This window comes from Podarcis pityusensis, assembly GCF_964106645.2.
Source record: "Podarcis pityusensis genome assembly, chromosome: 6".
Taxonomy (NCBI): Eukaryota; Metazoa; Chordata; class Lepidosauria; order Squamata; family Lacertidae; genus Podarcis; species Podarcis pityusensis.
In genome coordinates, this window is record NC_138030.1 from 7,410,182 (window position 1) to 7,437,072 (window position 26,891).

General features: G+C 48.7%; 1 protein-coding gene across 11 annotated transcripts in view; it reads left to right on the top strand.

The window, feature by feature from the left end:
- KCNQ2 (potassium voltage-gated channel subfamily Q member 2) overlaps positions 1-26,891 on the top strand; it is a 142,485-nt gene that overhangs the window by 35,077 nt on the left and 80,517 nt on the right. For all 11 annotated transcript variants that reach the window (XM_081011105.1, XM_081011104.1, XM_081011107.1 and 8 more), the window contains exons 2-5: positions 13,099-13,189; positions 16,255-16,381; positions 18,763-18,938; positions 19,214-19,339. In XM_081011105.1, the coding sequence (XP_080867231.1) occupies positions 13,099-13,189; positions 16,255-16,381; positions 18,763-18,938; positions 19,214-19,339 (520 nt within the window). The remainder of the gene's footprint in view (positions 1-13,098; positions 13,190-16,254; positions 16,382-18,762; positions 18,939-19,213; positions 19,340-26,891) is intronic.

The following is a 26,891-nucleotide window of genomic DNA, read 5'->3' on the forward strand; positions in this document are numbered from 1 at the left end:
CTTGTCAGCTTCCCCCCACGAATACTCCCAGAGCTGTACGTACGTGCTTGTTCTCAAACCCTATGCAGCCTCGGAGCCTGGAGGTGGAAGCCAAAACCAGATGCTGCCTGTTTTTTGCCTGGCGCCTAGTTCTCTTTATGTTGATCCGCTTCATAACACACTTTGTTTGATAGGCAGAATAATCTTTTCGAATAATAACCATATAGCGAACACCTTTCAAGTGTTCAAGGTACCGAAGACGGCAGCGAGGACTCAGAATGCGTCAATAAAAAGCAACAACATCGGAAATTGGTTTCTGGTTTCATCATATTAAATGCCAGGCTTTGCCAGGGCAGAATCTGTGGCTGCCAAGACCTCGTATTGTGCCCTGAAATGGTCTCAATAAATATCTCCTTAAAAATCCACGGTGCATGGAAATCTGAGAAAGCCCCTTGAACAGCTTTAAGGGGAAGAGAGGGAAAGAGCATTCCATTGCACAAAGAAAAATCATGATGCTAATGGAACCAGCAACCAAATTTTTTTTAAAAATTGTCCAGTAGCACCTTAAGGTAAAGGTAAAGGGACCCCTGACCATTAGGTCCAGTTGTGGCCGACTCTGGGGTTGTGGCGCTTATCTCGCTTTATTGGCCGAGGGAGCCGGCGTACAGCTTCCAAGTCATGTGGCCAGCATGACTAAGCCGCTTCTGGCGAACCAGAGCAGCGCACGGAAACACCGTTTACCTTCCCGGTACCTATTTATCTACTTGCACTTTGACGTGCTTTCGAACTGCTAGGTTGGCAGGAGCAGGAACTGAGCAACGGGATCTCACCCCATCGTGGGGATTCGAACCGCTGACCTTCTGATCGGCAAACCCTAGGCTCAGTGGTTTAACCCACAGCACCACCCACATCCCTTAGTAGCACCTTAGAGACCAACTAAGTTTGTTCTGGGTATGAGCTTTCATGTGCATGCACACTTCTTCAGATACACTGAAACAGAAGTCACCAGACCCTTATATATAGTGGGAGGGTGGAGTATTTCTCAGAAGGGTAGTAGGAGATGGGTGATTGGCTCAATGGGTATGGTAAACCTGTTGACGACTGTTAACGACTGCAATTAGTCCTACAGGAAAAAGCAAGGGATGGCATGCAGATGACCAAAATTAGCTTTAGCATGTGTAATGAGACAAGGGTCCAATATCTCTATTCAGACCAGGTTTCTCCATAGTTTTCAGTTTAGTACTAAGTTGTAATTCAGCAACTTCTCTTTCAAGTCTATTTCTGAAATTCTTTTGTAATGAGACAGCTGGCTTTGAGATCTTGTATTGAATGTCCTGGGAGATTGAAGTGTTCTCCTACTGGTTTCTCTGTCTTGTGATTCCAGCAATGTTGAACACAACCCATTGTGCAAATGTGGCCTTATTTACAGTACGCCATGGGTGCTGTCACTAGGGGGTTTCTGGAAAAGGTAAGAAAAGTGGCTGCTACATCAGGCCAGTGGCCCATCTAGTCCAGCAATCTAGGCTGCATCAAGAGAAGTATAGTGTCCCGCTCAAGGGAAGTAGACTATTCTGACTTGGGCAGACCCCACCTGGAATACTGTGTCCTGTTCTGGGCACCATAATTTAAGAAGGTTGACAAGCTGGAATGTGTGCAGAGGGGGGCAACCAAGATGATCAAGGGTCTCTGATCAGAGATTCTTAAAGGACTGGAGTAAATATTTGAATTATTTGAAAAGCAATTGTAATAAACAGATTACGCTAGTAGGACTGCAAGAAGTTCTGTATGGAGGACTTTGTGAAATATTGCAAGAAAGACTTTGAAAATAATTATTAGTTAAGGACAATTAAAAGTAACAGAGAAATTAAGAAATGCAGAACAAGCGATAAAGGACGGACAATCTTCAGAGGTTGCTGACAGAAGTCTAAAATATTGTATAAGATAAGAAGTTATGTTAAATGATTGTTGGAACTTATGTGTGTGTGTGTGTGTGTGTATGTGTGTGTATATATATATATATATATATATATAAGGGTCTGGAAACCAAGCCTTATGAGGAATGGTTGAAGGAGCTGGGTATGCTTAGGATGGAAAAGAGGAGACTGAGAGGAGATACGAGAGCCATCTTCAAATATCTCAAGGGCAGTCACATAGGGACCAAATAGTCCCTCTCTAAGTGCAAACAAGGGGCTCTTCAGAAAGATAATAGAATTCTATACTTGGAAGGGACCATGAGGGTCATCCAGTTCACCCCCCTGCAATGCAGAAATCCTTTGCCCAACGTGGGGCTCAAACCCACAACCCTGAGATCAAGTGTCTCCTGCTCTACCAACTGAGCTATCCCAGAGCTTCAGACGTTCCAAGTTTTGTGGAGTCTCTTGACTGCGGTTGTGCAGTGATCACCAAGAACTCTTCATTCTTTGCTCTGGGTGTGTCTGAATGTGCATGATGGGCAATAGGAGAGGCAGCGATCTCTGTCTTCAGGATGTTGATACTCCAAGTCCAATCTCTTAATCCAGCATTATGGTTCTGTGAAATGCAGGGCAGAGTTCCAGCTTGGCTTCTGGATGTAGACCCAGCACACAAATAAATCAATTAAAAATGCACCCAATTTCTGGACTTATAATCTATGCAAAGGAATTTTTAACGAGGTATTGATTATTCTACCCTGCCTATAAACGTTCAAAGTGCTGATAATGCCGGTTTGGGAGAATTAAGCTGGAGTTTTGCAAGCACCTTGTAAATGTCAGCTTCACCTTCTTTATTGCCTGCTCTGAATTGCATTCTCTGGGCCAAAAAATCCATGCTTGAATTTCTGCAGTGTGCAAGTAGCCGGCAGTCCAGTTGGTTTGAATATGACAGGAATCGTTTTCCTATTGACAGGACAGCTTTGGGGCGAGATGGTGGCCCATGCCCTCAGGGAACACATGCCTTGGGACTTTCTTTCTCTCCCCCCCCCCCCATTTTTTTCGTTGATTTTCACATTTATCACATAAAAAATGAAAAAAGAAAAACATTACAAAACACACAACAACAAAATAACGCAAAGAAAAAATTATTACTTCAAATTCCTAATTTCATTACATTAATAACTGACTTCCTCAAATCCCCTCTGACTGAATTTCATTATATCCCCAGTTTAACAGTTCTCCAAATTCACATTTCTAATAATATTAACTTCTTTCATTTACTAACCTCTTCTCTTTTATTAACATTCAAATCCACAATAATTACTAACACATATTCTTATTCTGTGCCTTGGGACTTTCATGTCTCCTTCTGGTGTTTCTGGTGTGGAATGTTTGCAGATAGAAAGGGCCATAGCTCAGTGGTAGATCATCAGAGTTCAATCCCCAGCATCTGCAGGTAGGCCTGGGAGTAGCACCCTGCATAAAATCCTGGAGAGCTGCTGCCAGTCAGTGTAGGACATACTGAGCTCGATAGACCAATGATCCAACTCGGTATGAGACAGGTTCCTATGTTTTGTATGGGCACTGCCTTCCATACAAACTTGAAGTTTCCCTTCTCCTTCTCCTTTTCCTCTTCCTCCTCCAGTTTACTGTATTTTTTGCTCTATAGGACACATTTTTTCTCCTCCAAAAATGAAGGGGAAATGTCTGTGCGTCCTATGGAGCGAATGCAGGCTCCTTGGCTTCAGCGATAGCAACGCAAAGCCTCCGAAGCGCAGAGGGAGAACTCCCCCCGCGCTCCGGAGGCTTCGCGTTGCTTTCGCCGAAGCCGCCTGAAGCCCCCGGAGTGCAGGGAACTCCCGCTGTGCTCCGAAGGCTTGCGGATAGCCGCCTGAAGGCTGGAGAGCGAGAGGGGTCAGTACACACCGATCCCTCTTGCTCTCCAGGCTTCGCTTCACTGGAGAGGCGCTGCACAGTTTTCTCTCTCTGCGCAGCGCCCCTTCAGCGAAGCGGGAGGAGAAATGGAAGGGGCTCTGTTTCTCCTGCCGCTTCGCTGAAGGGGCGCTGCGCAGAGAGGGGGAGAATTTTTTTCCCTGTTCTCCCCCTCCTATGGTCCGGTGAGTCCTATAGAGTGAAAAATACGGTATATCCCGCGCTTTCTCAGAAGATCCCAGGGTGGTGTACAACATTAAGAACAAATTACAGAACATCAGTGATAAAAACATAATAACATAGCATAATGACAGACAGCCTAATAGGCAGAGTTGGTGGAATTCTTAATTCTCAGGGACCACTTTTTTTCCAGACAGTGGCCTGGGAGATGAAAGTGCATTTTCTCAAACCAATCTGAAGAAGTGTGGATGCACACGAAAGCTCATACCAATAACAAACTTAGTTGTCTCTAAGGTGCTACTGGAAGGAATTTTTTTATTTTGTTTCTCAAACCAATGCTTTCAGGAGTGAATAGGCAATGCTTCTTTGGGAACCTGGGGTGGTAATTGTAGGTGGGTTCCCACGAGGCAAGACAGAGTGATAACAGCAAGAACCTTTATTGAACTAACAGAGCTGGACAACAGGGGCAAAGCAACTGCTTATATACATTTCTGAAGGCCTGGGCCACTCCCACTCCCAACGTGATTGGCTGTCTAAACTTCCAAGCTGCGAATCATGACTTAGAGTTCAAAGGCCAATGGCAGAGGCCCAAATCCAGAAACGTTCTGTGATTGGATATCATGTATCGGTTCAGAACACAGGGGCTCAGAATCCTTAGTCCAGACTCAAACTCATCCAAACACAGACCACATAACAGTAATAAACACACTTTTGTCTTTGAGCACTAACCTTGTAGTGATTTGTGTTGGTGTAAATTATACTGTGTTAAATTAAATTACTGTGGGTTTTTTTAAAATAAAAAATATGCTTTTTATTAAGTTTTCATTTTAAATACACCAACACCAACAAACAAATATATCAAGTCTTTTTACATCTATCTTACTTTATGCTCCATAGAGCTGTTGACTTCCCTCCTTCCCTTCCGCAGGTTTTCTTATTCCACTCCTTAATTCACAGATCCATTAATAAAAGACTAAACCATGACATAAGAATTATCTCAGTCCTGCTAACGTCTTCAAATTTCTACAGTTCTCACTTATATAGGCCATAAATTTACTCCATTCTTTTTGGTACTTCGTTTCCTCCTGACTGCGAATCCTATGTGTCAGTTTTGCTAATTCCGTGTACTCGACCAACTGAAAAATTACTGTGTTAAATTATATTGGGTTAAATTATACTGTGCTTGGAGCATGCCTGGATGTTCCGAGAGAAGGGTGCCAGGGGCACTGGGTTACCATAGCAACACCAGAGAGGTCAAGGGCATGACTTGCCGAGCCATCGACCCTCTGATTCAGGAAACATGGGGAATATGAGAGCGGTGTAATGGTTGCAGTGTTGGACTAGGACCCGGGAGAGCAGGGTTTGAATCTCCACTCAGCCATGAAGCTCCCTGGGTGACCTTGGGCCAGTCGCCATCTCTTAGCCTAACCTACCTCACAGGGCTGTTGTGAAGGTGAAGTGGGAGGGCCATGTCCTTGAGCTCTTTCGAAGATGAAGGTGCTATATTAATGTAATAAATAAATAAGCCTATGTATAGAGATGGGTATAATAGCCTCTAAGGCATTGCTTTCGTTAGATCATAGAATCATAGAATTGTAGAGTTGGAAGGGACCCCGAGGGGTCATCTAGTCCAACCCCTGCAATGCAGGAATGCGCAGCTGTCCTGTATGGGGATCGAACCCGCAACCGTGGCTTTTTTCTTTTCTTTTTGCAATCTAGCAACAAGGCCTCCACAACTCGGCATAGCATTGCATACAAATATAGGCACATCTATATGTAACTTGTACGTTAGCTATAAAATACGTTGACATTAAATTGTTCCTGGTGCTGCCTTGCAAAACAGAAAGAAGAAGAAGACCTGCGGAAACCAGTAGCCTGGCCCATCTGCAGAGCCATATCCTGAAAAGAAGAAACAAATGCTTATATATTCCAATGTACAAAAGCTGTTCTGCCTGGTCTCCTTGGGGATATATTTACTCGCCATAGGCGAGCGGCGTTTTATAAGCTTGCTCCAGTGTAGCCTCAGGTTACAAACGCTTCAGGTTACAAACTCCGCTAACCTGGAAGAGTTACCTCGAGTTGAGAACTTTGCCCCAGGATGAGAACGGAAATCGTGCGCCAGCGGCGCAGTGGCAGCAAGAGGCCCCATTAGTGAAAGCACGCCTCTGGTTAAGAACAGTTTCAGGTTAAGAACGTACCTCTGGAACGAATTAATTTCATAACTAGAGGTACCACTGTAATGCAGAAAGGTGGTAGCAACTTCAGTGTAAAACTCCCTTGCCCCCAAATAAATGCTGCCAAATGCCATCGGCTTAAAGATCTTACCCTGCTCTGTGGTTTGCTAGGAAATGCATTGCTAATCTTTGAGAGCTTCTGCCTCTTTGGAGAATGAGAAATACAAATGGAACCGGCTCTTTTAATTATACTGCTTTCTATAGATGTTATAGTATATCTGATCTATTTATTGTCTATTAATATAAGCCAGAGGGCTGCATACTGAAATATGTGCCTTGTTTAGATACACTGCCTGGTGCATTACTTTTCTTAATTCCATCCTTTATGCCCTTTGCTGGTATACTCTGTTTCCTGGGCTGTTCGTTATCGTCTCTCCTTCTTTTTGCTCTGCTGTCAATTAAAGTAGCTTAAGCCAGGCTTCCTGCTTTGGTTCTAAATACTTTTCCTTTCTCCATCTGAAATTATATTTCCCCTCGTTGATATGATTGGAGGCGTATGATTTGATTTGGGCACCCCATTTTGTGCCAGTTCTCGTGGACAGGTTTAGGTGACAGTGCAAATTCTGGATTTTGCCGAGTTGATAGGATGTCCCCTTGTGATAAGGCAAAGAAAGGTACAGTGGTGCCTCGCAAGACGAAATTAATCCGTTCCGCGAATGTCTTCGTCTAGCGGTTTTTTCGTCTTGCGAAGCAACCCTATTAGCGGCTTAGCGGATTAGTGCTATTAGCGGTTTAGCGGCTATTAAAGGCTTAGCGGCTTAGCGGCTTAGCTGCTAAAAGGCTATTAGCGGCTTAGCGGCTTAGAAAAAGGGGGGGAAAGCGAAAAAAAATCTCAAGACTCGCAAGACATTTTTGTCTTGCGAAGCAAGCCCATAGGGAAATTCGTCCTGCGAAGTGCATCGAAAAACGGAAAACCCTTTCGTCTAGCGGGTTTTCCGTCTTGTGAGGCATTCGTCTTGCGGGGCACCACTGTAAAGGAACCCCTGGATGGTTAAGTCCAGTCAATGGTGACTATTGGGCTGTGGCGCTCATCTTGCTTTCAGGCCGAGGGAGCTGGGGTTTGTCCACAAACAGCATTCCGGGTCATGTGGCTAGCATGACTAAACTGCTTCTGGCGCAACGGAACACCATGAAAGAAACCAGTGCGCTCAGAAACATCGTTTACCTTCCCGCTGCAGCGTTACCTATTTATCTAGTTGCATTGGTGTGCTTTCGAACTGCTAGGTGGGCAGGAGCTGGGACAGAGCAACGGGGGCTCACCCCGTCACGGGGATTCGAACCGCCAACCTTCCAATCGGCAAGCCCTGAAATAGTTCTAAGGCAGATGCTATGTTGCTTGGATGAACGACTTCTTGAGAATCCTTTTTAAGCTGTTCTGAACTCCTTAGAGGACAGGAGTATTGCAATTATTTAAAATGCTGTCGAGTCTTGTAGCATTTCGTTCATTTCCTTTTTCCTCCCCTTTCCCATCTTCTGTGTGTTCTTTCCCCCTTGCTTTCTGCTCCGGTTTTTTTCTTCGGCTGCTGAGTGCATTTCTCAATCCCAAATAATTGCTTGCATGGATATCTAGGTCAGGAAGGGCTGGGTGACCCAAATTTATGTCTCCTCCTTGCGTGAGTGCCTGGGTGGTGCTGCTCCTCTTTCCAGAGACACCTCTGCCTAATCCACTCCCATCCTCCAAACCTGGCACACAAGGGAGTTGGATTGCACAGTTAATGGTCCTTTAATTCATTTGCAGTGATCCCAGTTCTTGGCACCTGTCTGTCTTGAGAGACAATGGAGTGTGCCTGGGGGGGGGAGTCAAACGGAGGGGTAGGTGCAAGTCAAACCAGTGTTAGTAGCACCAAAGTGACCTCCCTGGGGTGCAAGCCTTGACAGTGTATCTAAAGTATGGTTACCAGATTTTTTTCAAGGAATCCGGGAATACTTTTTTTTAAAATTTCATGCCTTATTATTTTAGGAAAGGGTTGCCTAGAGTTTTTGACCTTTTTTGGGGGGGAACCCCAAAGTTGTCAGGCGTGCACCTTGACACAAGGCAGGTGGAGAAGCCCATCTACAAATACACAAATGCCCCCCAAAAAGAGGTTGGGGGGGCAGAGATCGAGTAAAGGTGCTCGCTGGTCTTGGGAAAACACGCATTAACACACAAGCACAAGGCTCCGTCTCTCTCTCTCTCTGTCTCGCAACGCAGCAAAGCTCTTTTCTAGGCTTCTCCTCTTCTCCAGAGCCTTGCTCGCCCCCACCAACTTGGGTGCGCAGCTCTTCACAATTTCGGGGCGAGCGTTGATCGAGGAGGTGAGCCAGAAAGAAGCTCTCTGGCTCATGCCTCGGTTTAAATAGCCACCCCCCCACCCCAGCCAGCGGGTTGGCTGGCTGAAACTTTGACGTGGCCAGGACCTCTGGTGCTGTTCTCTGCCATGGCACCCACCATGTTGCTTCACCGGAAGTCCCCAGGCATAAATCAGGGGACATTAATTAAAATCCGGGGACAGATTTTGTCCGGGGACAGATTGGTGAATCCGGGGACTGTCCCCGGGAACCGGGGACGTCTGGTAACCCTAGTTTAAAGGTCCTGGGCTGCCCAGATGACAAGACCCCCTCTCAGCCTTGCTGATGTGGTGCAAAGGAAAGCAGAGCAATGGATTTGTCACCAGCTTGGCTGCAGGAGTTGCTGGAAGGAGGCGTACAAGGCACCATTCAACCATCTTAGGGACTCCATTCCGGATTTCTGCAGGCTTTAGTCCTTAACCTTTTCTTCTCCCGAAGATATTTCACAAGGCAGCAGAGGTTTAGGATCAGTTTTCCTTCTCCCAGATGGGCTCCCTTCCCAGGTTGTTGAGCCCCATCTGCCCCTCACTTCCCTCTACAGCATGGACAGAAACTGCCTTCTTGATTATTGGACCCCCCCCCCCATTTCACATCATTGTCTACTTTACTGCCCTGGCTCTTTAGTGCCTATCAACTTCCTTTCCTCCCACCTCATGGCTTTCAAAATTAACCTTTATGTCATTGCACTTTGTACGCTTTCCAATTCTAATTACACACATTACAAAATGGCTCAAAATTTAAATACAGTGGTACCTCGGGTTAAGAACTTAATTCGTTCCGGAGGTCCGTACTTAACCTGAAACTGTCCTTAACCTGAAGAAGAAGAAGAGTTTGGATTTGATATCCCGCTTTATCACTACCCGAAGGAGTCTCAAAGGAGAATCTCAACATTCTCCTTTCCCTTCCTCCCCCCACAACTCTGTGAGGTGAGTGGGGCTGAGAGACTTCAGAGAAATGTGACTAGCCCAAGGTCACCCAGCAGCTGCATGGGGAGGAGCGGGGACGTGAACCCGGTTCACCAGATTACGAGTCCACTGCTCTTAACCACTACACCACACTGGCTCTCCTTTAGCTAATGGGGCCTCCTGCTGCCGCTGCGCCGCCGCTGCACAATTTCTGTTCTCATCCTGAAACAAAGTTCTTAACCCGAGGTACTATTTCTGGGTTAGCGGAGTCTGTAACCTGAAGCGTCTGTAATCTGAGGTACCGCTGTAAATATAGAAAGGTAGAAAATTTCTCATCACAAGTCTTTAGACAACCTGCTAGTGATGTTAATTGCTTACAAAAATCTTTCAAATATTGTATAAATTTACTCCAGTCCTTTTGGAATCAGGGGCGTCTTACCCATAGAGGCTAGTGGTGTGGGGTGCCAGGGCCCCAAGTTTGGAGGGCGCCATTGAAGAGGCGGAAGCGCCTCCTGGCATTGGCTCGCCGCCCTCGTCCACCTCTGCCATGCCGCACCGAAGCACAACCCAGAGCCTCCATCTGCCATGGCCACCGTGGCACAAAATAGCCAGCTGAGCCAGGAGGTGCTGCGTCCAGTCTCCGCCTCTTCCTCGCCACCTCCAGCCCCACCGGCAGCGCTGTCCTCCCTAAAAAACTCTGGAAAATGGGGGGGGGCACTGGAGGGAGCTTTGCATCACGGCGTTGGATATGCTTAAGACGGCCCTGTTTGGAATACTCGATCATGCTGGTTTCTTGGTCTTGTCACTCAGTGTGTTGGCCTGGGACTCTGGCTCGGACTCGGAACCAGAGGAGTCTCAGTCTGCACTGGATCCTTTGCCTCAGGCATCATTTGAACCAAGTCTGGGGCCTGGTCCTGAAGCGTTCCAGTCTACACAGGTTCCCCTGCAACAAACCCCAGCTGGGCCGAGTCAGGGGCCTGAGCCTGCCCTGGCTCCAGATGCGGGGATGACCTCATTGCCTTCAGCTGGGCCATCACTTACAGCTACTCCACTACCAGTTGGGTCAGGGGAGGCTGAGGCGGCCCCTGGGTCTAGTAACCCACCAACGTCTCCTGAGCTGCAGAGACTAAGGTCTGAGAGAAGGAGAGACCTGAGTACTCGCAGGAGGAGTGCTCGCCTTTGGGCGAAACAGGGAGGTGAGTCGCCAGGGGATCAGGACCGGCCATTACCCTGACAAAGATAAAAGGCTGTCGGACCCTGCCCCAGGTTGCGGGAGCAACATTGCTGTATGCCAGATCCTGCCTGAGATCCTGTACCTGTCCTTGCCTGGTTTCCTGCCTTGTGTCCTGCCTTGGCCCTGTTGGACTGACTCCTAGCAGAACCTTTGGATTCTGGTCCAGTCCTCAACCGTGTTTCACAGGTTACCCCCAGGCCCAGCACACTCAATCTGCAGGAGCCTATCTTCGCATGCAGGGGAGGTCTCCAACTCACTGAGCCATCGGCTACCCTCACCTGATTTAGCTGGCCAGTTGAAGCCGTTTCCTGGGGTGTGTCTGCTGTCGCATGCTTCTAGGAGCCACAGGCGAGAGCTGAGTGCAGGGTGAGGACCAAAGGTGGACAAACAACCCCAGGAGGTGCATGACGTGTCCCCTGCCAGAGGTACTACCCCTCCCCTAACGCCCCATGTGCCTCAGAATGTAAGAAACCTGACATTCTATCCAGAATGTTGGAAAAAAGAAGAAAACACGACAGGAGGTGTGCCTTTGGTTTTAAAAAGAACATTCAGTGGTCGTCTTCTGTCTGCACACTTCCAGGAGGCTTGGAAACTTTTGAAGTCCGATCAGAGTTAAAATAATGTTCTCTGTGTTTGCACTGATGGCTACCTGTTGCTCCATTGATGGCCTTTTCTGTAGGGAAAGGCAGCTGTCATCATCCTTCATCCAATTCTCCCCCCTTTTCATAGAAAGAAACCTAACCATTTTCTCGTAGAAAATGTCATGACACCAGCCAGATATACAGAGCCTTATAAATATTCAAAATTGAAATTGCGGCAGCGCATGGTTGAAGCCAGAGGGATGAATTATTTAATGCCTGTTACAAAATGTGAGGTTTTTCCATTTGTTACTAAGCAGGCTTGCTTTCTCAGGGCTGTGCTTCCATCTTTAGTAAATTAATTTAGGCCAGCTTGCTTGTTTGACCTGCTGTCCTTCCTGTCTGTTGATTTTTTCGACCTGCTTGTCAGGTCAGTTTCAGCAAACTCTGGATGGATTTCGTCTCAGCACAGCAGGCAAATTGTTTGAGATCTCCATGTGTCAGAAGATGGTATTAGACTTTCTTTCAAAGTATTTATGCTCTACTGTTCACCCAGAAAAACGTCCAGAATGGTTTATAAATAAACAGAAATAGGGAAGTCCCTGCTTTCAGGCTTAGAATATGAAAAGACATAGCACAAGAGGAAGAACTGATGGGGAGGGAAGAGGAAAACAAGGGAATTCAGACAGAAAATTCTTGCCGCAAGATTCTTATAATAACCCACATGTATGGAAATGGGCTTCTCACAGTTCAAAAAATGGGCTGAGGAAAAAAAAAAGGAGAGCTGTGGTCAGGGCTGTCTTAAGCATATCCGACGCCGTGGTGCAAAGCACCCTTCTGGCGCCCCCGCTTTCCCAGAGTTGTCGACCTTAGGGCTAGAGGAGGTGGGCAGCAGCAGCTGGAGGGCGGCTCCATCAGCGGGGAAGAGGCGGAGGCTGGACGTGGTGCCTCCCGGCTCAGCTGGCCGCTGCGTGCCACGGTGTCCATGGCAGGCAGCAAACCGAGCAAGAGGGCCTGCAGCAAGTGAGTGAGGGCACGTGCGCTGCTCCCACAGAACGTTGGCTCAGTTTTTTCCCTTTTAGCCTTCTGGTGCCCTGCAGAATTTGGCGCCTGCAGGCTAAAAGGGAAAAAAAACCAAACCGATCCTCTGCGGGAGCAGCGCACGCACTCTCATTCACTCAGCGCATTCATTCGGTGTTCCCCGGACTCTTGCCTGGCGCCCCGCGCCACTAACCTCTATGGGTAAGATGGGCCTGGCTGTGGTGACCCAACTTTCCTTGAAAGTGACAGTAATACAGCTGAAAGTTGACTTTCATTTCCATCTTCACCGTGTCAGATTTATGAGTAGTTTTTAAAATGTTGTTCTGAACTCATCTGACGACACACACCCAGGGAATATTCTGCAGGCTGTTGCACTGGTTTCCATAACTGAGCTGAGTAGGCCTACTCTTCTGAGTATTCTTGGAGTTGAAAAAGGGGACTAAAGGCAAACTTCATCCTGGGCCAAAGTTGCCACATTTCTTTCCCAAACGGGCTCCTGCGCCTCCAAAGCCTTCTCAATTAACCAGCATTTAAAATGCTTAGCGCCCAACTTTACTATTTGGGGAGGCTCCACTGCAGTGAACTGGGCAAAAGAAAACACTCATATAGGCTTTTGACCTGAAGCAACACCACTGCTTGATCCTCACCCTGGGTGGACAGCGTTAGACAATGGTTAGACAACACTGGTTAAAAGCAGGACGGGAAGCAATGTCAGCTGCAACATTAATACCATTTCTTTTTCTGTCTCTCCCCTCACCCCCGCCCAATACTATTCAGTTTTCTACTCGTTTTCTCCTGCTTGGTTCTCTCCGTCTTTTCAACCATCGAGGAGTATGAGGACAGTTCTGAAGGTGCCCTTTACATTTTGGTGAGTAAACGTAAAGCACAGAACTCAGGGCTGAAGTTGTGTGGCGAGTTCCCGCCCCCCCCCCCCGTGGAAATAAAGACACATGACACAGTTATTAAGGTTAATGGGCTAAATAAGGCCACAACTTTATTGGTTACAGGTGATGAGCGGTATTGGCTTAGGCATTGGTCCTAACCGACTATATCCGGCTTCTGCCCATCCGCCTGAAGTCCGGGAAGGGTTAACCACCAGTAGGGGGAGTCCTGCTGATGCACATCAACTAGGAACTCCCCCGGGGTCACCGCTCGGGGGAGTGCCTTAGGCCCTCACCTCCATAGGCTTCGGACAGGGCCTCGCCCCCCCCCCCCCGGAATCCTTTATCGGACTACCCTTCAATATGTGGGGCAGGTCATGGCGCTTCCTCCCCCTTCCATGTACATAACAATATCAATACCAATGCCTAACCGCCGATAACAAGAAAGTTGTGATGGTTTGCTATGAGGTAGGTGAAAAACCAAGTGGCTGGTGCCAATTTGCCAAGTGGAAAAAATTCCTACCAGGCCGCTCAATGGCGACCAACCGAGGTCCATAGCAAGGTCAAAGACGAAAACCGGGAGGGTGGGAAACTGGAGTAGCTGCAGGCGGCAAAAGAGGGAGATCCCCGGCTGCGCCAGCGATAAATAGGGCAGACCACGCCCCCTGAGCCAGCCGATTGGCTGTCCAGGGGGTGACGCGGACGGGGATTCCCTCAATCGCGCAGAGGCTGAGAGCGTGAAGCCCGTAACCCAACCTCCTTTTGGAGGGCAAAAGTGGCTTTCTGAAATGGTCATTGCTTGGGTTGAACGAGTTCAGCTTGACAAAGTTCACTGAATCAGTTCGGATATCCCTGAACCCACACCCTGAAGAAGTTCCCATAGTTGCTGGGTGACCCAAACATGAATCAAGTTTATTTTGGGGAAGAATTGGCAGGATTTCTAGTCCATCTCCAAGCGCATTCTTTTACATGTGTTTCTGACTTTTTAGACAAGTGTTTCTTGGACAAACTTCTATTTTTTTTTGGGGGGGGAGTGCCCCCTTGGTTCCACAAACTCACCCCCCAGTGCCCCCTACCCTATAAAAAACATTATTCAGAATGGTGATATGCAGGACTCACTAAGGAAGAAAATACCACAATGAAACTCAAAACAGTAACAATTAATTGCATGTTTATTCAAAATCCACTGAAAACTATTGAGTTCAGTTAATTCAATAAGATGGATGAACTTGATCCAGTGATACCAGCATTTCAAAGCCCGATAGTGATTGACACCTGCAGTGCCCCTTGCCTCTTGGCACTACCCACTGTGGAAAGCACTGCGCTTGGTCTTTAAACTGAAAGACTCTTGGTTTTAAGCTTAAAGATCATACGGAACTGGTGGGGAAAGCAAATCAACTATTTGAAGCTGAATTTTATATTTGCTATATCCTTTAAGAAGTGAGTTTAGCCTCAATTATTGCTTTGGGTATCTAGAAATCTCAGAAATGGACATTGCAGCTGCAGTCACAAATGTCTGAATTTGAATCTGTTGGCTTCTCATAGTTTCTAAATTTCCCACTTTCATCGCTGTGTGATGATTGGGTAGGGACAACTGCAGAATTCATAGAATCAAAGCAGTGCTCTCTTCCTCCACGACGTGTGCCATGGTGCTCATATGATCTGACACAAAGCTGACTAGTTTTGCATCTTTTTAACAGCTTGACTTTCCTCTGCACTGCTTCCTAGGCTGCTGGTGGCAGGTTGAGTGATAGCTAGGAGGATTCTTGCTGACGCAGACACTTTGCAGGCTTCCCAGAATGCTTTGTGGCTCCTGATGCTTCCTGCTAATAACATTAAGATCTTCATCAGAAGAACTGCAATGCACGGCAGAGAGGAAATATGGGGAGGAAAGCTCAGTATTTCTGACAATCTCACCTCTGTGGCCACGGGAGAAAGGGAATGACAAGATTTCCATGAAAGCAATAGCCAGCTTTGGTAATGGGACCTCCTATCAGATACTGGAGAATTACACCCATTCACCAACAAAGAGATAGCAAATTATCATGGGGTGAGTTCCTGGGTTCTTGGGGATCTAGGAAAGGATACTGGCTCCCTGACCGTGTCTCCTAATGACACCTCGTAAAGGTAATCTGCTAAAAAAAATTGCTACCTGTAGATTTATTTATTTTTTTAAGTGAAGGAATTGCATTTGTAAAGGTAAAGGTAAAAGGACCCCTGACCATTAGGTCCAGTCATGACAGACTCTCGGCTTGTGGCGCTCATCTCGCTTTATTGGCCGAGGGAGCTGGCGTACAGCTTCCGGGTCATGTGGCCAACAGGACTAAGCCACTTCTGGCGAAGCAGAGCAGCGCACGGAAACGCCATTTACCTTCCCGCCAGAGCGGTACCTATTTATCTACTTGCACTTTGATGTGCTTTCGAACTGCTAGGTTGGCAGGAGCAGGGACCGAGCAACGGGAGCTCACTCCGTCGCGGGGATTCAAACCGCCGACCTTCTGATCGGCGAGTCCTAGGCTCTGTGGTTTAACCCACAGCACCACCCGTGTCCTGAATTGCATTTGATTATGGATAAATAAATAATGCTAACATATATTCTCCAAATGGGGTTTTTAAGACATGGAGGTAGAAAACACCCTGGCTGTGAATTAGTCCAAAAAATATCTATTTCTTTCTGGAATTGACCTCTGGGGGAAGAAAAGTGCACAAGCAAAACTGAGGGTTCTTCCAGATGAAAGTTTATTGTGGGCTTGTTGCTTCTAATGCATGCATGTTTTCCCTCCAGTGCCATGCAATGATGTTGGCATCGTATTCCCATCCCATTTGAGACAGATTTTCTGGGGGAAATACAGTAAGCAAAAAACCCCCCCACCAGCAATAAACAACAGCAGCAACCATAAATAACAACAACAAAAACCTGTTGCTTGCAACCCATTTGCAATATCTTTGCGATGCATTTGCAAATGAAGTCCCTTTCTGGGAACACCCTGATTCTAAAGGATTGCCTTTCTTGTGTTGCCGTGCTGGATTTATCGTACTTTTTTTGCTGCAGGAAATAGTCACCATTGTGGTCTTCGGTGTGGAGTATTTTGTAAGGATCTGGGCTGCCGGCTGCTGCTGCCGATACCGTGGCTGGAGAGGAAGGTTGAAGTTCGCCCGAAAACCCTTCTGTGTCATCGGTAAGAAGGGCTTTTTGGCTGAGTTGGCAGCTTCTGGTTGCAAATTGTTATGTACTGAAGTTCTCACCCTGGGCCAGCAGGGGTATACTGTAGATAGTTTTCACTCAGGTCCACATATGCAAATAGGGGATTGAAATTGACGTTCAGTGATTGGCTAATTACAGAAAGTTGCTACTGTAGCTTTGTAGTGGAGCTCTATATAAGCAGGTTGGCTGAACCCATCAGTTCAGTTCAGTTCTGTTCTGGCCTGTGAATAAACAAGAGCTGTTTTGAAGAATCGCTGTGTCGTCTGATATGTTCACCCACAACTTAACACAAATAATTGTTTGATCTGCCTGCTGGGAGAAGAGTCTCTAAAGCAGAGCTTTCCAAACTTTTCATGTTGGCGACACACTTTTTAGACGTGCATCATTTTGTGACACCGTAATTCAGTTTTACTAGCAAACCATAGGTTAAACAACCCTTTTATAAGAGCTTTCGCGTGACACACCTACAGAATGCAGCTGACACACTGACATGTCGTGACACACAGTTTGTAAAGTTCTGATCTGAAGAGTAATAGATTGTGAAAGCCTTGTGGATCCTTTCTGTCGGTGCCCACAGCAGCTTGCCTAATGCCTAGCCCAGGGGTCAGCAAACTTTTTCAGCAGGGGGCCGGTCCACTGCCCCTCAGACCTTGTGGGGGGCTGGACTATATTTCCGAAAAAAATTATGAATGAATTCCTGTGCCCCACAAATGACCCAGAGATGCATTTTAAATACAAGGACACATTCTACTCATGTAAAAACACGCTGTTTCCCGGACCGTCCATGGGCTGGATTTAGAAGGCGATTGGATTAGATCTGGCCCCTGGGCCTTAGTTTGCCTACCCATGGCTTAGCCAACTTGAAGGCTTAAAAAATTGCAGAAGGTTGTAATAATTGCAGAGCCTCAGTACTTGTTCTCGTGGAAAACAATGCACAGAGATGAATTGCTGCGCCTCTCACTGACAGTGCTTTGCACCCCAAATGGATTTTTCTTGCCTGAAATGGGTCCTTGAATTCTGATAATGCTTCTTCCTTGTCTGGATAGAGCAGGGATGGAGAACCGCTGCTTTGCAGGCCAGATTTCGCCCAGCGTGGGTCCCAGTTTGGCCAGTGAGGCTGTTTCCCACCAAACCATGCCCACCAGCCCGACTGTATGAATTGACTGTATAACAGATTTCCCCATCAGGAGGAGGCTAAACATGTACACACTAAACCGTAGTCTAGTGATACATCTAGACGAGGCCAAACACCCCCAAATGTGGACGAAGCATTTAATGTAACTTGTTTGGCCCATAACCTGCACCTGGAAGCTTAAAATGACATGGAAGCGCAGAAAAAGTTGGATTAAATGAAAATGTTATACTCTGCAAAGAGAAGGTACACAAATACAGCGGAACCTTGGTTCTAGAACAGCTTAATTGATGAACAAATCGGCTCCCAAATACCGAAAACCTGGAAGTAAGTGTTCCAGTTTTCCAATTTTTTTCAGAAGCCGAACATCTGAAACGGCTGTCGGCTATTGTTTCTGGGGCGCCTGTGCCAATTGGAAGCTGTGCCTTGGTTTTCAAACGTTTTGGGAGTCAAACGGACTTTCGGAATGGATTAAGTTCAAGAACCAAGGTTCCACTGTACAAATATAAATACAAATAATAAAAACAACCTTTCTTCTCTTTCCACCTGGTATGCAGGCTGAGACCCTACCTGCCCGCGGACTGTCTTGCCAGAGTGGTGCATGCTCTAGTTATCTCCCGCTTTGACTACTGCAATGCACTCTACGTGGGGCAACCTTTGAAGGTGACCCAGAAACTGCAATTAATCCAGAATGCGGCAGCTAGACTGGTGACTGGGAGTGGCCGCTGGGACCACATAACACCGGTCCTGAGAGATCTGCACTGGCTCCCTGTACGTTTCCGAGCATAATTCAGAGTGTTGGTGCTGACCTTTAAAGCCCTAAACGGCCTCGGTCCTGTATACCTGAAGGAGCGTGTCCACCCTCATCGTTCAGCCCGGACACTGAGGTCCAGCACCGAGGGCCTTCTGGCAGCTCCCTCATTGCGAGAAGTGAGGTTACAGGGAACCAGGCAGAGGGCCTTCTCGGTAGTGGTGCCTGCCCTGTGGAACGCCCTCCCTTCAGATGTGAAGGAAATAAGCAGCTATCTTATCTTAAAAAGACATCTGAAGGCAGCCCTGTTTAGGGAAGTTTTTAATATTTAATGCTGTATTGTTTTTAACACTCGATTGGAAGCCGCCCAGAGTGGCTGGGGAAACTCAGCCAGATGGGCGGGGTATAAATAATAAATTATTATTATTAAATTATTATTATTATTATTCCATCCTTGCTTATCCATACACAGACATCATGGTGTTAATTGCTTCCATCGCTGTGCTGGCTGCTGGGTCCCAGGGGAATGTCTTTGCCACCTCTGCGCTCAGAAGTTTGAGGTTTCTGCAGATCCTGCGCATGATCCGAATGGACCGCCGAGGAGGCACTTGGAAGCTTCTCGGGTCGGTGGTGTATGCCCACAGCAAGGTGAGCAGCAGAGACCTGGGCAAGCAGCCCTTGCTGTATAGCCTGATTTGATTTAATAAGTTGCGTGCCGCTTTCCCATCAACCGTGGCTGACGATCGTCACGAGAGCATTAAAAAAATGAGCAAACATTTCTGCTGCTGCAAATAGGACTCATGGGAGCTGCAGTCTCAGAGATCTGGAAGGCACCTGTTTTGCAAAGGCTGCTCTGTGCATTACGGAAAAACCGTTGCATTTGAGACGTGCTGTTCCATTCTTTCTTCTTCATTGTGTTGCAGGAGCTGATCACTGCCTGGTATATTGGTTTCCTTTGCCTCATTCTAGCCTCCTTCCTGGTGTACTTGGCTGAGAAGGGAGAAAACGATCACTTTGACACCTATGCAGATGCACTCTGGTGGGGCTTGGTGAGTATCCCCTTGAGGTCAATTTCTTGCCATGATGTGGATATCTGCTCCTGCTCCTCCTTCTCTTGTGATTTCAGCTTGCACTTTCAGACTCTTTTGAGGGCCAAACCTGGTGTGAGATAATGGTGTGAACTGTGCATCTCCTTCAGGCTGCTTGCCAATAGCCGATACAGTGGTACTTTGGTTCTCAAATGCCTTAGTACTCAAACAACTTGGAACCTAAACACTGCAAACCCGGAAGTCGTGAGTGTGCTTTGTAAAATTAATGAAGACTCTCTGCTAGAAGAGCGTGAATACTTGTGAGCTTTGTACAGAAGCAAGGCGAGATGGTGCTTTTGTTCTGCCTTTGTCTTCCTGTGCGCAGATTATCGGATTAAGAGAATAACAAAGTGGCAATTAGCGAGGTTCTCTGGCAGATGCAGTTGCCCTTTTGTTTCCCCTGTTTTTCTCGATCTCATTCAGGTGAGGAGTTTGGGCCTTCATTGCAAATTGCGTGGAAGCCACAGATGGAGGAACGAATCAAATTCCAACGGCTCCCAAGTTTGGAAAGAAAAATGAATCAGTTAGTCTGTTACATCAACGGAGTGAGCCGTAGGGGGTGGAAAAAGCAGCCTGATCTCTAAGATTTGCAAGTGGAATGCAAAGCAGCAAGGGGGAGTGGAGTCTGTAGACTTTAATGAAAATCCCAAAGGTCTTTTGCAATGATGTTTTGTGTGTCTCTCTCTCTCTCTCTGTGTGTGTGTGTTGTTGGGTAGTCATGCTGCTGCCTGTGACTTTTAGAAAGGGTATTATATTTCGTATTATAACATCACAGTGTGGAGACGGCTCAGGCCTATAATAAGTTAAAAATAGTATTAAAAATGGCATGGATGTTGTAGGAGGATATTTCATTACTCATCGCCAGGGATTTGATGGGCACCATCTGGTAGGTGCCAACAATGTACCTATAGTCTACGCATTTCTACAACTGAAGCGTGACGTGGGAGAAAAAAAAGAAGAAACGTAACCACGGCACTGACATTTCCTCATTCCCCAAATCTGCATTTTGAGTGTTGGGAAAATGTGGTGTTGCTGCAAGAGAAGTATTTCTGAGGTCCAGCACCAAAGGCCTTCTGGAGGTTCCCTCACTGCCAGAAGTAAATTTATAGGGAACCAGGCAAAGGGTCTTCTTGGTGGTGGTGCCCGCCCTGCGGAACCCCTATCGTTCAGCCCAGACACTGAGATTCAGCGCCGAGGGTCTTCTGGCGGTTCCCTCATTGCGAGAAGTGAGGTTACAGGGAACCAGACAGAGGGCCTTCTCGGTAGTGGCGCCCACCCTGTGGAACGCCCTCACTTCAGATGTGAAGGAAATAAGCAGCTATCTTATCTTTAAAAGACATCTGAAGGCAGCCCTGTTTAGGGAAGTTTTTAATACTTAATGCTGTATTGTTTTTAACACTCGATTGGAAGCTGCCCAGAGTGGCTGGGGAGATCCGGCAAAATGGGTGGGGTATAAGTAAATTATTATTATTATTGTTGTTGTTGTTGTTATTTTCTTTGATGTTAGATGCTTTGCATTGGCTGAGCCAGTGTTGGTGAACTGGCTTCCTGTTGTAGAGGCCGCTCCTGGTAACCAAGATGAAGAGGAAGTGGGGAGGTTGGCTCAGTGTGGGCACGGTGGCAGACCCACTTTGACGCTTCTGCTACTGTGCCCGTACTGTAGTGTCCTCTTCACACCTTCACCTTTTCGGTTACCGGCAGCAATCTCCATATTGGGAAGCCAGGTGAGCAATGATTCCCCACTCAGCTCCACCTGTCTGCTGCTCTTCCCCCTGCCCATTTTACAAAATTGAGTTTTAATAACAGGTGGGCTCACGCAAAAAGAAATGAAAGAAAAACTAGGGTTAATAATAATAATGATATTAGATTAATTGTCACAATTGTCAGTAAAGAAATATGTGATTTACTGAGTCAATAATAAAACTTGCATGCCGATTTTTTTTCAAACTATGGCTGTCTAGAAAAAACAAAGCTGTTATGTACTGAGTTGAATAGGATCCAAACTGTAGCAGTCTGATTGGTCCTAGAACAATAGGATCCAAAAGGCAGCAGTCTGATTGGTCCTAGAACAATGCAGCAGTATGATTGGTTGGCAGGAACCACCCAATCCTGCTCCAGATAGAAGTGAATCCACAACCTGATTGGCTTACAGTAGAATTCCAGAATTAGCCAATCATGTGCAGCCCATTGTGTAAATAATGTATATAAAGCAGATACTGTGAGGGGACATTCATTCATTCCTCCTCACCACTATGAGCTGAATAAAGAGCATGAAATCACTTTGCGACTCTGAGTATATTTCACTGGCGACGAAGGTGGGATCCCGCTGAGCTGACTGCCACACACAGCACCGCAGCACCGCCAACTGCCGCACCGCTGCCTCGCACCGTGTATCCAGGCTTCAGCTCCGGGACACAAGGAACTCAGAATGGCAACCGACAGCAGCTTCTCGCCATTCAACCCAGCATCTGGAGACTGGGAAGCGTACGCCTCCCGTTTCACCTTCCTCCTAGAAGCCAAAGGGGTCACCGACGAAGAAGACGCCAAGAAGAGGGCGATATTCTTCAGCGTCTGCGGAGAGGAGACGTTTGAAATCGCCCGGGCTCTCCTTGCGCCTGAAGACGTCGCTACTGTTCCATACAAAACAATAATGGAACAGCTGAAGGGGCACTTTTCGCCGCAGCCCTCAGTGGTGGCTCGTCGAAATGCCTTCTACGCAAAGCGGCAAGCCCCTGGGGAAACCATAACTGGGTTTGTGACCTCTCTCCGCCAAGCCGCCCGGTTCTGCAACTTCTCAGAGCTGGAGAACATGCTTCGTGACCGCCTCGTCGGTGGCCTGAAGGATGAGAAGCTGCAACGACGCCTCTACGCTAAGAAGGACCTAACGTTCCAGGTCGCTCTGGAGGAGGCCCTGGCAACAGAAGCTGCCGAGAGGTCGACCCAAGAGGCACGGCCGAGCCTGCCATCCCAACCGAGGGTCCACCATGAAGACCTCACCGACGACTCAGGATCCGACAGGGAGGAGGTGCACCGAGTACAGCAGCGCACTCAAGCAGCGCACAGACCACAGCTGCCTCGACGAGAAGGAGGGAACTGCGCAAGCTGCGGGGAGAGTCACGAGAGGAGGACCTGCCGTTTCCGCAACGCAGAGTGCAGGCAGTGCAGAAAATCGGGACACATCGCCCGGGTGTGTCGGGCTCGGCCCACCCGACACCAGGCATCAGATGACCAATCCAAGAGCCCCAGGTCCCGGGGCCCAACGCACCAAGGCAACTCGACGGAGCTCACGGACTTCCAGGTATACCAGTTGCCCCACCCCAACGTAGAGAAAATTTATGTAGAGGTACAGATAGAGGGGGCCCCATGCCGCATGGAGCTTGACACGGGTTCAACTCTATCCATAATCTCGGCAAGGACCTTAAGGAAACTGTGTCCCACTGGGGGTCCCAAACTCAGGCCGGCCCCATTCACCCTCCGGGACTTCCAGAAACGTAAGGTCCCCACAATGGGGGTGGGGACCTTCAGGGTGCAATACCGAGGGCGGACGCGGCAACTGGACTTGCTTGTGGTCAAGGGCCCCTACATTAGCTTACTGGGATTGGCATGGTTTGGACCACTGGGGCTAGCTGTCACCGGGGTGAACCACACTAGCTTACAAGTGGACGTGGACGCCATATGCAAGGAATTTCCAGGGGTTTTCGATGGGAAATTGGGACAGTATACGGGCCCCCCCATTGCGCTACAGCTTGACCCCGCAGTACGACCGGTCAGGCTCAAGGCCCGCCGGGTCCCGTTCGCCTTGAAACCCCGTATAGACGAGGAATTGGACCGACTCGTAGAGCAAGGAGTGCTGGAGCCGGTGCCTAATGCTCCCTGGGAAACCCCAATCGTCACACCCGTCAAGCCTAATGGTTCGGTCCGCATCTGCGCAGACTACAAATGTACCATAAACAAGGCCCTCACGGCCCACGCATACCCAGTGCCAGTGGTCAGCCATGTCCTTGCCACCCTGGCTGGGTCGAAAATTTTTGGCAAGCTGGACTTGGCCCAAGCATATCAACAGCTGCCAGTAGATGAGGCCACAGCAGAGGCACAGACGATTGTGACGCACAGAGGAGCGTTCAGGGTAAAGCGGCTGCAATTCGGTGTCAGCGTGGCACCAGGCATATTCCAGAATATAATGGACTCTCTCCTTAAAGGGATTCCTGGCGTCACCCCCTTCTTCGATGATGTGTTGATTGCCGGCCCCACACCAGAGGAGTTTGAGGACCGCCTCCGCACCGTTCTGCACCGTTTCCAGACGGCGGGTCTCAAGGTGAAGCGGGAAAAATGTCTACTAGGAGTGCCTCAGGTGGACTTTCTGGGATTTATGGTGGACGCAGAAGGGGTCCACCCGACTGGGGACAAGGTACGGGCCATTTGTGATGCCCCAGCGCCCAAGAGCAAGACTGAACTTCAGGCCTTCTTGGGACTATTGAACTTTTACCATTCCTTCCTTCCCCACAAGGCGGCGGTAGCGGAGCCCCTACACAGACTCCTGGACAAGCGGGCCCCTTGGGTGTGGGGCCAGCGCCAGGAGGCCGCATTCCAGGCAGTCAAGGACTTGCTTGTCTCAAACTCGGTCTTGGCACACTTCGACGAGAGGCTGCCGGTGGTGCTAGCATGCGACGCCTCACCCTATGGCATTGGAGCTGTCCTGGGGCACCAACTCCCGGATGGAAGAGAGGTACCGGTGGCGTACTTTTCCCAGACACTCAACACAACCGAGCGGAACTACTCGCAAATCGACAAGGAGGGTCTGGCAATCGTAAAGGGAGTAAAAAAATTCCATGATTTCTTGTACGGGCGGCCCTTCACCGTGGTGACTGACCACAAGCCGTTGCTTGGCTTGTTTGCCCCCGAAAAGCAGACCCCCCAAGTGCTGTCTCCTCGCGTCCTCAGGTGGTCAATTTTCCTTGCCAGCTACCAGTATGCACTGATTCACCGACCTGGGAAGGCGATGGGCCATGCGGACGCCCTCAGCAGGCTACCACTACCGGAAACAGGCCCTGACCCAGCACCTGCACAAGAGGTTATGAGCCTGGAGCTGCTTCCCGACCGCCCCATTCAGGCACAAGAAGTTGCACACCATTCCAAGAAAGATAGGGTCATCTCCCGGGTCCTGGACTGGGTGTGGAGGGGATGGCCCAGCAGCAGCCCCGGGCCAGAATTCGCCGGCTACACAACCCGCAAACATGAACTGTCGGCCCACAAGGGGTGCCTGTTATGGGGAAGCAGAGTCGTTGTTCCCCAGCCCCTCCGCAAAAGGGTCCTCACAGCCCTACACGAGACACATCCAGGGGTAGTAAGAATGAAGGCCCTTGCCAGGAGTTATGTGTGGTGGCCGGGGATCGATGGAGAGATAGAGGCCTGGGTCAAACACTGCCAGGCCTGCCAAGAATCCCGCCCAGATCCCCCAAGGGCCCCAGTCCAGTCCTGGGAGTCCGCCCGAGCACCATGGTCACGCCTGCATGTGGATTTCGCTGGCCCCTTTCAGGGGAAAACATTCTTCATAGTGGTGGACTCCTACACCAAATGGCTGGAAGTCGCACTGGTACCGTCCACTTCCACGTCCGCAGCCATCCGGGTACTACGCAGGCTGTTTGCAACCCACGGGCTCCCTGACACTCTCGTCTCAGACAACGGGACTGCATTTACGTCAGGAGAATTCCAAACCTTCACAGCGCAGAACGCCATCCGCCACGTCCGTTCGGCGCCGTTCCACCCTGCCACCAATGGCCAAGCAGAACGCATGGTGCGGACCACCAAGGACACCCTTCGCCGCATGACGCAAGGGGACTGGGAGTACCGCCTTGCCACATTCCTTCTAGCACAGCACAGCACCCCCAGCTCAACGACTGGCCGGAGCCCCGCTGAGCTACTAATGGGTCGGCGCCTTGCAATCAGATTGGACCGCCTTCACCCCGATAGAGCTCAGGATGAGGTAGTGGTGGGGGAAGGCAGGAACCCCCGGACCTTCGAGGCCCAGGACCCAGTGTACGCAAAGAATTTTGGGGCAGGCCCAGCATGGGTACCCGCCACAATCACCAGGGTCACTGGCCCCGTGTCGTACGAGGTGCTAACGGATGGGGGGCAATGCTGGCGCCGCCACTGCGACCAGATACGGCGACGATTCCCGGGAGAAAACCAGGAGGAGGACAGGTCAGAGGAGTCCCAAGGGAACAGCGGGGCAGTGAGGCCCAGAGAGCAGGAGGGGCCAGCAGGAGAGGCAGAATCAGTAAATACAGAGAGGACCCGTGAGGCCGAAAGGACACCGGAACCAGAACCACGACTGAGCGAGCCGGTTGCACCAGACCAAACAGCCGCATCACAGCCAGCATCCTTGGAACACGAGCCAGAACCCGGAGCCCGGACCAGGGAACACCCCAGGCCACAACGCACACGTAGGCCGCCGGCATACCTTGAGGACTATGAATGCGACCTCCCGGGCAGGACTGGAACTTAGAGGGGAGGGGTGTTATGTACTGAGTTGAATAGGATCCAAACTGTAGCAGTCTGATTGGTCCTAGAACAATAGGATCCAAAAGGCAGCAGTCTGATTGGTCCTAGAACAATGCAGCAGTATGATTGGTTGGCAGGAACCACCCAATCCTGCTCCAGATAGAAGTGAATCCACAACCTGATTGGCTTACAGTAGAATTCCAGAATTAGCCAATCATGTGCAGCCCATTGTGTAAATAATGTATATAAAGCAGATACTGTGAGGGGACATTCATTCATTCCTCCTCACCACTATGAGCTGAATAAAGAGCATGAAATCACTTTGCGACTCTGAGTATATTTCAAAAGCCATTTGCCCCAAGCCTAGGGGTCCTTTGCCAGCTTGAAAAAGAGCTGATCTGCATTGATTAGCAAAATGCTAATTGCCTTGCGAGAAGGGTAGGCGCTTTGGCAGTTTTGGCCTTGCAGTAAACACCCAACCTCCCTAGCCGTATCCTTGAATCCTCTCCCCACTTCCCCTAGCTCCTATTTTAGGGCTGCAATACTAGGAAGAAAGGGAGCAAATCTGAGCTTTTAATGAGGGGGTGTGAAGCAGCCATTAATTTGTTACTTCTGGCTAATGAGCTGTTTAAAATGGGAAGCAGGTCAGCAGGAAGTGCTGGAGAGATTCACACTGGATAGACTTGGAGTGCATGGCGGTCGGATAACGTTTGGTGGGGTGAAAGGATTCCTGATTAACTTTCAGCCATTCTGGAATCGCCTTTCCTCTGTACTGGGTAGCTCACTTGGTTAGAGCACAGTGCTGAGAACGCTGAGATTGCAGGTCCGATTTCTGTATGGGACAACTGCAAATTTCTGCATTGCAGACAGTTGGACTTGTTAGAAGAAAAAAACTGCTCCCTTTCCCTTATGGGGTATTCCGGAGCCCGCATAGAGTCCTTGAGGGTTCCCTATTGGTAGAAGGAAATAACAGAGGCCAAACAGTGTATATTGGTTTTCCCAGTAGTGATGT